This window comes from Acanthochromis polyacanthus, chromosome 4, assembly GCF_021347895.1.
Source record: "Acanthochromis polyacanthus isolate Apoly-LR-REF ecotype Palm Island chromosome 4, KAUST_Apoly_ChrSc, whole genome shotgun sequence".
In the NCBI taxonomy this organism is placed as follows: Eukaryota; Metazoa; Chordata; class Actinopteri; family Pomacentridae; genus Acanthochromis; species Acanthochromis polyacanthus.
The window spans coordinates 36,412,600-36,425,051 of NC_067116.1; the positions used below are offsets into that span (position 1 = coordinate 36,412,600).

At 40.8% G+C, this 12,452-nt stretch overlaps 3 protein-coding genes across 3 annotated transcripts in view; all 3 read left to right on the forward strand.

Moving 5' to 3' along the window:
- LOC110952305 (importin-13-like) overlaps positions 1–12,452 on the forward strand; it is a 435,553-nt gene that overhangs the window by 84,585 nt on the left and 338,516 nt on the right. The window lies entirely within an intron of this gene.
- si:dkey-86e18.1 (uncharacterized protein LOC557342 homolog) lies at positions 164–4,907 on the forward strand. Its single transcript, XM_022195822.2, has 5 exons — positions 164–279; positions 599–639; positions 715–789; positions 1,524–1,713; positions 2,812–4,907. Exons 1-5 carry the CDS (start codon positions 213–215, stop codon positions 3,384–3,386), a joined length of 948 nt encoding a protein of 315 aa, XP_022051514.2. The 5' UTR covers positions 164–212; the 3' UTR covers positions 3,387–4,907.
- Positions 5,026–7,731, forward strand: faslg (Fas ligand (TNF superfamily, member 6)). The gene is made up of 4 exons (XM_022195823.2): positions 5,026–5,733; positions 6,567–6,609; positions 6,710–6,772; positions 6,861–7,731. Exons 1-4 carry the CDS (start codon positions 5,464–5,466, stop codon positions 7,277–7,279), a joined length of 795 nt encoding a protein of 264 aa, XP_022051515.1. The 5' UTR covers positions 5,026–5,463; the 3' UTR covers positions 7,280–7,731.

Consider the following 12,452-nt stretch of genomic DNA (forward strand, 5'->3'; position numbering starts at 1 on the left):
ATTTTTTTCACTTTATCTCTAGGACAGAACAAATCTCCTTCTTCTTCTTTATTTTTGTTCGGTGTGAATATTTAGTTTAATTCCCATCTAGAGACTTGGCAGTTAACGTTCTATGACGGCTATCGCGATATATTACGAGACGACAACAGTGCGTCACATGATATTGTTTTGGTTCAGTCCTTTCATCTGCAGAGTCTCTGAATGAAGTGGAGATGGCAAGAAACGAAGAGAAACAACAAGGGAGACTCAACAGACTGTGGCTTCAGAAAGAGAGGGAGGGTAAGCAGCTAATATCCATAACACAAACAGTTAAAAATACAAACTTTAATTAATGTTTGCCTAATTAAAAACTGCTTAAAGCTACTTTACGGACAGTTAGCTTTTAGAGTTAGCTGCAGCACTAAGCTAACCGGGAGACACACACGGAGTTTCTCCTTGTATCGCTAAATATTTCCAAATTACCATATCTTTCTCCTTCTGAAATGGTTAATTAAAATGTTATTGCTTACACACCTGCGCACTGGGTAATAATTTTCCTCCTCCAAACACTGAGCTACTCGAAGCCTACTATCACTTCCTTTTAATATTTCCCTCACAGAGGGACGCCTCAAAGATGTTCGTGAGCGACGACCCAAACTGGTAAGATGTAAGAAAAATCATCAAATTCGCAAAACCTCACAACAGTTTGTTTCAGTTAAAACCTTTCTCCCACAGTCAACCCTTAATACAGCCTCCTCTGTAAAGAAGTGGATCCCCAGCATCAAGAAAGAAATAGAGTATTATCTACAGGTGAGTGACTAGTTTTTAGTATGAAAATAGATTTTAGTCTATTTTAGACCTAAACATGCTCGTATTTTATTTTAATTTCCATAATAAAAAAAATCAGTAGAAACTTAATGACTAAAGTAAATTGTGCAGGTGAGAAATCTCACCACAGAGTACTTTATAATCCAATATAAATGTCATGAATCTCCAGAAATTAGCAAGTGCGTAACTATAGGAAAAAATAATTTTACAAAACTAGAAAATGTAATAAGGATGTATGTGCTCTTCTATAAAATCAGGGATTGCAAATGGGATTTTTTTTAAAGTTCTGTCTCATCCTATTTAGTTTTATCTTACTTTATCTTATCTTATATGTCAATGTCAATGATTGTGAAGCAAGTGTGTGTGCAGATATACTAAAGTGAACTTGTGTTTTTTCTATCCCTTATGAAAGAATAAGAAAAGGGTCAGTTATAGTCAGATGTGATCATTTGGGATACATGAATCTGATTCCTCAGCCACTATCTAAAATCTGTAAGAGAAGAGAACAGAAATGCTACTTGACTATACCTGTTTCATGGCTTAGCTTCCATAATCTAATAGAGAATTGACAAAGCCCAGTCCAGAACACTATAAGGTGTAACTGTTTGATATGTTTTCTTATATCATATCTATGTACAGCACTGTTAGGTGGGAAAATGCTATAATAGCATGTACTGGTGACTGTACTCTCTGGATGTTTCTGTCTTTTCCCGCAGCAATCCCAGCTTTCTCATTACCCCGAGAGGAAGATTGCGGAGTTCCAGTTTCGCATTGAGGCTTTGGAAAAAGAGTACAAACGCTTCATCACCAAACTACGAGTTCTCGACCCCTCGTGTAAGCATAAGCCGTGGACTCCTCGCGCATACCTCAAAAAGAGAGCTGACACTCAAGAATGCCCAACCAACGGTTAGTGGTTAAGTTATGACTAATCATCTGCATGCACTGAAAGCATGTTGTGGGTTCAACAACAGACAGCTTATAGATGTATGTATTTTTAAAAAAGCTTTTTGTTTTTAATCTATAAGGGTAGTTCTTCTGAGAATGCGAGCCAAAGTACAGAATGCAGTTTGTGTTTGAGAGGAACAAACAGTTGACATAAATATATCTTTGGAAAGAAAAAAAAAGAAACACAGACAGATCAAGGGCAGGTACTTATGTGGTTCTTTTGATTGTCAAAAAGAGTAGAAATAGGTTTAATTTTATTCCAAAATCTAGAGTTTGCTTTGTAAACTGTCATACGTACATACCCTAAGTATAGTAAGCTTAAAAATGAAACTGACAGGCATCATAAACTTGTGAATAAATGGGGTGGCATGTGGTTTATGTAACATACCTGTAAGTATAGAAAGCGACTAAAACTAAAAGGAAAGATGTGATACTTGCCCTTTTGTAGGTCAGTTAGCTTACATTATTGGTCAAATTTGAGCACAGTTTTTTCTTCATCCTGTCATTGCAGCATGTAGCAGTGCTGTTTATGTCAAATGAATAGTTTTCAAGATTGTTTCTCAAATAGCTACCATTAATCACAATTTCTTGCTTGAAAGTACTAACATATGCAAGATTTATTTTTGATTTTCTGAATGCAAAAAAACTGCAGAGACACTTCCCCATGGGATAGCTGTAAGCCCACAAGAGCGCCTTCAAAATGAGGACAGTCTTGGTCATTTGCAGATATTTTCAGTGGACATGCATTGTTCTTCCAACGGAGTATTTTCATCACTTGATGTCATCCTAATTTCTGTCTTTCTTTTCTGCAAAAACTGAAAAGGTATTTTAATGTTCTGAATTCCTGTTTTCCTGGGTTTTATGAGCTGGAAGCCCAAATTATGTAAAAATAAACAAATAAATACTTGAAATTGTTTGAATTATGGGCCTTGAATCTGTAATCTATGAAAGTTTAACTTTTTTGAATGGAATTATGGAAATAAACGAACTTTTCCATCGTATTCAAATTTTTTGGAAAGGATCTGTATATCAACCCTGCGTACTTCCTCTCGTTCACAGATATAAACCCTCGGGCCGGTGAGTCCCATCGTGGAAGCAGTCAGTACAGTACAGGTGAGAGTGACTTGGCCAGCAGTGGGACAGGAACTTTGAAATCCTCAGACACAGAGGAACCTCTCAGCTTTTCAGAGACCAGATTTCAAACCCTTGTGCCCACCAACCTGGCCTCAGAGACCTCTGAGTCTGTCTGTCCAGCCCAGGACCAGCCCCTCGCCTTTGATCAGACACGGCTGGCAGTCGCTGCTGCTGCATTCAGAGGAGCTTCACTTCAGATCAGTTCTTCTCAAACACAAAGGCTTGCCAGCCTTCTGCAGTCTGGGCTGCCAAATCTGAGTAATTCTCCATTGAGAACACAAACATTTTCATCCCAGAATGGAGACAGAGAGAACAATGATGTAGCAACAGATGATTCTGCTGTTGGACAGAGAGCTGCCATCCAGGAGAAGAAGTTGGACTGTGATGCAGCTGACAGGATACCTGGGAAATCATCTAACTCTGAGGAAGCAGAAGAGAGGACTGGTCATGTCCTGGGACTAGACTGTTACTCTTCTTCTGATGAGGACTGTGATGCATAATGTCATGCAGTAGTCCACAATTTCTGAGTTCTACACCTACAGCTCTGCTCAAGTACTGTAAAGCTGCTCTTCACCTCACAAGAGAGACTGCCATTAATACACAAGGCATTTTGCTCATGGTATGTTTTATAACACATGGGTATGTTAACAGCATAAAAAACCGTTGATTTTCACCAGAAGGGGTTTTTAATAACTTTGTTAATTGCATACCACCATAGAGTCTTTCTCAGCATTTTTCTATCTCCAGCTCCTCCTCAACAACAAAGACCTGCATTCTCTCAGGTATTTAAGATTACTCTTACGCTGTGTCAGATTGAGATAAAATTACGAATGGAGACATTTAAGTTCACAAAATCTGCTACATAAGTAAAATAGTGTACTTCCACAAAAGCATGAGTAATGTTTTGTTATGCATGTCAAGTTTTAGAAAATCATTCATTGTCAGGCTCTGTATCACTTGTGCAATCAGTCATCATGACCACAATTACCTCCATTATGCAATAGAAAGGAGCAAGTCTGTGAGAAACTGACAGTAATCGGTGGAAATGTCTGCAGATTTCGTGATTCATTTTACTCTCTTGATCTGGTTGCATAAACTGGAGCAGCAGCAGTGAATACGGCCTGGTTAGACCCCAAACCCCACCCTCCCACTTAACACACACTGTGCTGCTACTGCTACTGCTTAGAGGACCGCTTTCAGCTTGATGATTCTGGGAAACAGATCAGCTTGTAGAATGCAGCCTGTGCAGTTTATGGTTAAGTCTGACGTAGTTAACCTTTTGGTTTGAGCTCTGCTGTGCGCTGCAAGGTGGGTTTCCCTTTTGGCTCTGCTTGAACTTGGAGAAATGAAACTTTAGCGGAACTGATACCTTAGAATTTCCTTTGGAGTTACTAAAATACGCACGCAGCACTTTACGCAATGAACAAGGTTTGCTTCACTTCAGAATTGTAAATCATCTTGAAGCCGAAGTTTCGGTGGAGGTCTGCATGACACAGCGCTGTTGCAGCCCCCTCCACCGCAATATTTGCTTTTTTTTTCTGTAAAGCTGGAAAGACACCCTTCATCAAAAACCACCGAAAGCTCACTAAAGAGTGCTCACTGATAATTGCAAGCAGATTTTCTTGATGAAACGACAGATAAAAGCGGATGCCTGTCTGGAAACCATTGCACCCACAATGGTATAGTAATCGCTCCGTGTCTGAGGAACCGAACGCAAAAGAATGATGAAGACCACACTCTTATTAGTTATTGACAGAGTGGGTAGAGAAGCGGTGTCAGCTTTCCTGTAAGCTCATCTCTGAGGTATTGTTTGGGGTTAATCTCACCGCTCTAAAGTATCGTTGCGTCTCTCGCTGCCAATTTCTCACAAGCAGTCGTCACAAAAGCCAGAGCACAGACATATGTCCTTTTCATGTGGCAGCAGAATCTTCCCACCAAGAATACTCTGTACAACTGAAACTGCTCTATCACTGTTTACTAACACGCTCTTAAAGCGCAATAAAAACTGATCTCATGACTAATTTGTTTTTGAATGTGTTGAATTTTAAAGTGAGATTTTCAGATTCAGCAGTTCAGATAAAGAGAAACATGTTGAAAAGCACACAACTAGGGCATCGGTGTTGGGCACGTGAGTGTGACAGTGGTTGCTCAATCTTTCCATGGAAGTTATGCAAAAGTCCTTTTCTGATGATGAGCTACAGGTGGTTAGTAAGGTGGAGGTCAGCTGAAACCTCAAGCTTCCTTTCTGTTCTGTCTTCGCTACACATTTCTATGTGCACACTGCAACACACAAAGTTAAAACACTGAGCACTAAACTGTGAGAAAAGGCTCGCTAAAGTTTGTGAAGACATACAATGCAGCAGAGCAACCACATAGGCGATGAAAGTGTTGGCTTGTGTAAGTTTATGCTAAGTAATATGCAGTCTTCTGCGCAGGCGTGGGAGGGACCAGTGGGTGGTGAGTGACAGCTGAAGTTTGGCCCTTTACAGACATGCTCAGACAAAAGTAGACACCTTCTTTCATGCAGACGTGATAGATGCACACACAGCTCGTCTCACAGTAGGTAGGACCTGCACCATGAGCTATGACCAGAGCTACCCCTTCCCCCAGGTGTTCCTCGTGGATGAGAGTGGACGTTCTCAGCACTCTGCCCAGCCTCCGGGTCTCATCCCCTGCTGGTCCTTCCCTCCCGCCCAGCAGAGGCTGAGGAGCCGTGAGAAGAGCGAGGGCTGCATGGGAATTCGCCCCGGTGTGGCCTTGATCGTGCTCCTGCTGTTCCTGCTGGTGTTTGCAGCCCTCGGCTTTGAAGCCTACCAGATTATGAACATACAGAAAGAGCTGAGACAGGTAAGGAGAGGCAAAGAGAGAAGGAATTGCGTGATTAATTAGCTATTAAAGACTGCAGCAGTGTGTGGAAATGTATCTGTTTGAAGCTGGAAAATCATTGAGATGGTGAAAATCTGGCAGAACTGTGTAGTAGATTTAAAAAATTAGAAGTAAGTGAAGAAATAGTGAATTAATACTTGTGTAGTGGTTGAAAAGAAATTGTGCTAAACATGTTTCTTTTGTGTACAATATTGCTACTTAAATCTAAATCCCAATTACCTCTAAGCTACAGCACAATAGCACAAGGCAAATATTGATATAACATAAATGTGTGACTGCAACTCTTGTACAATGTACACTGCATTTTAATTTCTCTTACTATTTATGAGGTCTTCTGTTAAAAGAAATCCTGTTATTACTGCTCAGCCTTGTGGAACTTTTTACTTTTCATTTTACTGCTCAAACTCTATGTGACAAAGAGAAGTCTTGACATTTCTTGATCTGGTTTAATGGAAGAAAAAGCAGCAAAAATTTAAAGGTGCGACTTCTGCCACCTTTGCATCAGAGAGGGGGCGACAGGTGTAAAGTGGGAGAGTGGAAAGTTTAGAGCTGCAGAAGAAGGTTTAATAATTAATTCACCATTTAGGTTGGAATAATTTGAAGAGTTAATTTACCTCAGCTCTCCTCTGACATTTAGAAACGCAACCCAAAGTGTTCCATCTGTGGTCACGGGTCCAGTGAGACAGGAAATCCTCTCTGACTCGTGCTCTGAGAAAGCGTTCAGAAGAAAGCACTGAGGCTCCGGTATCTGTGTGATGTGGTATTAAAATTTGTCTCTTTCGCTTCACTTGAAGGTTAAGCCTGAGACGGAGGTTGCTGCACCTCAGAAGCAAATTGGTAGGTCTTCATCTCTTATTATAAACAAAGGATTCCCACCAAAAATGTGAAAATGTTCCCAATAAAGAAGATAACGTGGCTAATCTGAGGGTTGTTTCAGGTTTCTATGAACCCCAGATCAGTGGCGAAGATAAGAAAGACAGAGCTGCAGCACACGTTACAGGTAACTTTTTTAAAAAATTTGCTTTCATATTCGCTCTGAGATTTTCTGCTTCTCGCATTTGGTAACATTGTGCTTTTTCCTCAAACAGGACGCATTGAAGTTAAACACCACCCCGAGACTCTGCGATGGGAGCCAAAGACAGGCCAGGCGTTCACCTCTGGAGGAGTCGCTTACCGGATTGAAGACGGGGCTCTGCAGGTCAACGAGTCTGGACTCTACCACATTTACTCACGAGTGGAGCTGATCTTCGGGAAATGCTCCTCCACTTCCTCGTTTGATCACTCTGTGTTTGTGAGGAGATCAGGACAGTCCTCCCCTGTGAGGCTGATGGTGGCCCACAGGATGGGTTTCTGTCCTCAGCAACGCGCCCATGCCTTCACCACTGACAGTTTCCTTGGCTCCGTTCAGCAGCTGAAGAAATACGACAGGGTTTTTGTGAATGTATCACACCCGCAGCTTCTTAGTCAATCACATTATGGCACTTTCTTTGGTGTCTACCAGATCTGAAGAAGTTTGTGTCAGGTTATGGAGTCATTTTACTCCAGTATCAGTCTCAGGGAGGAGTGAAACTTTCTCATCATATATATAATAACTGCACTGGATAGCATAACATGGCAGCTTCTGTGAGGGAAATATTGCACAATTTCTAGATTGGCAGCTTAAAATTGAGAATTGAGAAAGTATACATAAGGGTAGTGAAGCATTTTACACATGTATAAACAAATATTGTGCCTTTCATCGATGAGGAGGAAGTCAGTTAACACTAAGGTGCTGATTTAGTTGTAGCATTTTTTAAAATATTTATTTTAGTGTGGATCTGACGGTTACAATGTCTAAATGTGTGCTTATAAAAGAGAAAAATTTTATATTCTGGTTGTTTTGAAGAGATAATTTAAGTGACTTTTACATGTGTCTAATGGAAAGAGCAATGCTAATAAATATTTGTAATTGAAATCTGAGGGCGTTTCATGTTTGAGTCTGTCTTGTGAGGAATGCCCACGTGGGTGGTAATCACCGGAAAGTATTATCATGAAGACACCAACTCAGATTTGCTCCTGACAATCACCTTCATTTCCATATATTCCACTGACGTGAGGCTGCAGACTGAAACCAGAGCAGGTTGGTGTTTTGGAATCTGCCAGTCTAATCTCAAAACCAACACTTAAACTGTGACTAAAAATTACTTTTCCTGGTTCATCTGCTGTGTCAGAAATGATTTAGAGACCACAGTTTGCGAGCACACTTGCATTTTTGCAGCACTTCTTTTTTTTTTTCACTTTAGCGCCTGTCTTGCTCTGCTCTTTGTCAGTACACCACAAACAAGTATGGCTGTGGATGGTGAAAAGACGTGCAGGCTGGGCACAGATGAGGGGACCAAAGCTGTGTTAGGTTTGACGTGCATTTCCTTCCTGTGTGAATATCAAGAGGGTCTCGCATGTCTGCAGGCTGATTTTTGTGAAAGAGTGCGTGCTTCTTTGAATCCATGTGTCAAACTTCTGAATTCCTTTGTAGATTTATTTCTGTCACAAGTTCTGACGAGCTTTGCATTGAAATGTAAAGAATCATTTTAAACCAGAAAAGAAATATTGTCTTTAAACCATGCAGGACTGAGCCACAAATTCCTCTAACAGAGTAGTGAAAAACAAAAAAAACATAACTTGTGACTTATTGACAGTTTATTTGTGAATAATTCTTTAAGGATTTGTAGAACTGAGCTTTTGAGGCCTCTTCATTCATTCATTTTTCTGTTCCTACAGTGGACCACCTGTGTAGAGCAAATAAGAAAAAAGCAGATTTCACCAAAGAAGTGTCTGCTTTCTGTTCTAGGCTATTCTCACTCTAAATTGCACATTAACCTTTTTTGAAAACCACACATCTGAGAGAGTTCATGTTTTACTCAGCAACATAAAAGCTGCCCCAGTCTGTCATCAGTACACTTCAGGAGGCATCTTGTTCCAATATTCACTTTATACTCATCACAATACTCTCTGTTCAAAGTGATACTCCCCTTAAAAACGGTCTTTTGACTATAAAACCTCTACACGAACTAAAGGGGGCTGGGAAAAATGTGCCCGTGATCTTGTTGAACTTGTTGCATCATCTTATAAGAAACAGTATCTTCATCATTTTAAATTCATTTTAGTTAACTGTTTAGCCCTCATTTATTTTTCTCTGCAGCGCTCCATTTTCAACCACTAACGTAGCTTCTGCCTCTTTCACCTTCAACAGGTTTTTCTAGCTGATATTGGGCGAGAAGGAGGCTACACTTTCTGCAAACTGCAGGCTAACGCATGGAGGCAGACCGCCAGGCGTGCTCACACTCACACCTACAGTCACTAATTAAACTCGTCTCCAGGAGCACCCATGCAAGCTGAGAACACGCAAGTTCCGCACAGAAAGGCCGACCAGCAGGTTCAAACCCAGAAGCTTCTTCCTGTGAATCAAAATGTGTTAAACCACTGCACCACCCATTTTTAAACAGAAAATCTAAATTTTTTGTGATTCTGTTGAGTGAAAACTAAAATGGAGCTGTGAAGTAAGACCTAGCAGGTCACAGGTTGATCACAACTGGAAGGCTTTTATGTGTCAGCAACTGCCCCTCATATGTAAAACAAATTCAGGGTCAAACATGAGACCACACCTCGGGTTTGTTTTTGCAGCCCTCGAGGTGTTTAGGAACAGGATGTCGTCTAAATGGCATATAAAATCGGCATTTATGTCCAATAGAATATGCTGGAGAAATGATCTTATTTACTAAATGTATGATGAAAGCTCTGACTACTCAGTTTAATCACGTGTTGCTGACTGTATGACAGTTAGATTTAGATGTCACCAAGCTTGTAGCGGTGCAGATGAGCCTGACAAGCATCCACTGGTAGAAACGAAAGCACTCCGAAAGTTGGTAGAAACAAAGGAGGAGCATCTGCTCCATGAAAGCAATTGCATCAGATGTTCAGTCTCAGCGCGGTTCAAGTTAGTTTGTTTTGCTGTCTGGTTACAACACAATAAACTTTCTTTGCTAATTGGACTCTGATTTCTGCAAGCCTGCTCATCTTCTTATGAACTGGGTGTTTATATATATTATTAGAACTGCTGATTATTACAGTTCAGACTTTACAGTGTTGCTGTCTGGACAATATCTTACAGGGTATGTCCAAGTGCAGCTGTTTTGTAATTTATAAGCTTCTGAGACTGTGCAAAGAGACATTCTGTAAGTTAGTTCTTCAGGAGGTTTCATCACACCCCTATATTTGAAAGTCAATGTTGCAAGTCAGAGGGTTGTTTACTGCTGAAGTGTTAAACCACACAATTAGATAAAGCTAAACGATAAGCTAAAGATAGTTTGAGAAGCAGCTGTGTGGGAATCAATTGATTTTGTGAGACTTTTGCTCAAACTCTCTATACCACCAAGTAGAAGAGTAAATATGCTGCAAATCAAACCATGTCAAGCAGCTGAGTATCAAGCTTAAAAGTGTGTTTGTCACATTTCAGAGCTCATTTAGTATCTAAGCAAAGTTGATGATGACAGCAGAATGACTCATCGCTGTACTGCCCAACTCTTCCTAATGTAAGAGACCGAAAGACAAAACTGTACAAGCTAACATAAAAAAATAAAGACGGGATTTTGTACTTACTGAAATGTAACCTTTAAAGAACCTCTTAATGGTCTAATGTAGACAGAATTGCATTAGTGTTGGGGAGGAACTGATGCACAGAGGGAGGACTGTAGTCATCTTAATGTGTGTCATAAAATTAAGACAAGAGAAACAAATACAGAGCTGTGGAGTAAGACCTAGCAGGTCACTGGTTGGCCACAACTGGAAGGCTTTTATGTGTCAGCAACTGCACCTGCTATGTAGGTCAAACATGAAATTTTTATGTCACAGTTTCAACTGAAGGCCCTGAATAACAGGCTTCAAAACTGAAATATTTCCGCTCAACGTTAAATAATCATTAAGAAGTGCTTCATGCTGTTTGTCTAATTTTATGCTGGATGAGCTGATGGAGGATTTCAGCCAGTGGATCTTCACCCAGGAGACTTGAGTTCAAGTCCAGTCTCTGAGGATTGTTAATGGGGACGGTGATGGTCCAATGGTCTTGTTACAGCGATCCACAGTTTGGCCCCTGAGCAAGGTGCTTAAACCCTATATATGCTCCTCCTCTGATCACGGCTGACCCCAACCTTTTATCAACATTTTCTCACTCCTCTAATGCGTTCGTGACAAAGCTGCTATTGTTTTCTCTCTCACCGCAATTGGTGGAGGCAGACGTCTGCCCTCTCTGAGCCTGGTTCTGCTGGAGGTTTCCTTTCATTAAGCAGGACTTTTTTATTCCCAGTGTCCCCAAAGAGCTTGGTCAAAGAGAAATCTTTACATTTGTTGGGTTTCTTTCTATAATAAACAATATTGTAATTTCTTCACTTTAATATACAAAATGCCTTGAAATCCCTTATTGTGTGAATTAACACTACACCATAAACCGGAATTGCACTGAATTAAAGCAGTAAACAAAAAGAAATAAAAATATCTTGAGGGATTTTTCTGGTAACATTCAAAAAACCAAAAAAGCAAGTTCATCACAACCGAACTTCCAGTGACAGACCACCATGCACGCTCACACTCACACCTACAGTCAGTAATAAACCTCATCTTCAAGAGGAAGCTGGAGCACCCATGCAAGCTGAGAACATCCAAGCTCCACACAGAAAGGCCGACCAGCAGGTTCAAACCCAGAAGCTTCTTCCTGTGAATTGAAATGTGTTAAACCACTGCAACACCCATTTTTATACAGAAAATCTACACTTTTCATGAATCTGTAGAGTGAAAACTAAAATAGAGCTGTGGAGTAAGACCTAGCAGGTCACAGGTTGGCCACAACTGGAAGGCTTTTATGTGTCAGCAACTGCACCTGCTATGTAGGTCAAACATGAGGCCACACCTCAGGTTTGACAGCCCTCAAAGTGTTTACTTGAATTGTGTTTAGGAACAGGATGTCACTCAAACCTCATGTAAAATTAGCTTTTATGTCCAAAAGAATATCCATTCATCATTTATGCACCGCTTTATCCTCATTACGGTCGCAGGAGGGCTGGAGTCTATCCCAGCTGACTTAGGGCGAAGGCAGGAGACACCCTGGACAGGTCACCAGTCTATCACAGGACTATACAGAGAGACAAACAAGCAAACTCACATTCACATTTACAACACAATTTAGAACTACCAATTAACCTCAGCATGATTTTATACTGTGGGTGGATGCCGAAGTACCTGGTGAAAATCCACGCTGCACAGGGAGAACATGCAGACTCCATGCAGAAAGATCCCAGGTCCAGGCTGGGACATGAACCGGGGATCTTCGAGCTGCAAGTTGACAGTTCTGACTACTGATCACTGTTCAGCCTTCCGATAGAAAATGTTGGAGAAATTATCTTATTTGCTAAATGTAAGATGAGAAACTCTGACTACTTGGTTAGATGATGTGTTACTGACTATATGACAGATAGATTCAAATGAAGTTCAAGCGAAAAGAGCAAATGTTCAACAAGGCAATGTCAAATGTGACCCGGTCAGGGGCGGACAGGTCAGGGTCAAGGTACGTTTTATCAGTCCGTTTCCTGGCTATAAAAGACACGGGCAGAAACAAAAAATCAAGCCGTTTTTTCGTTCTGAGCAAAAAACCC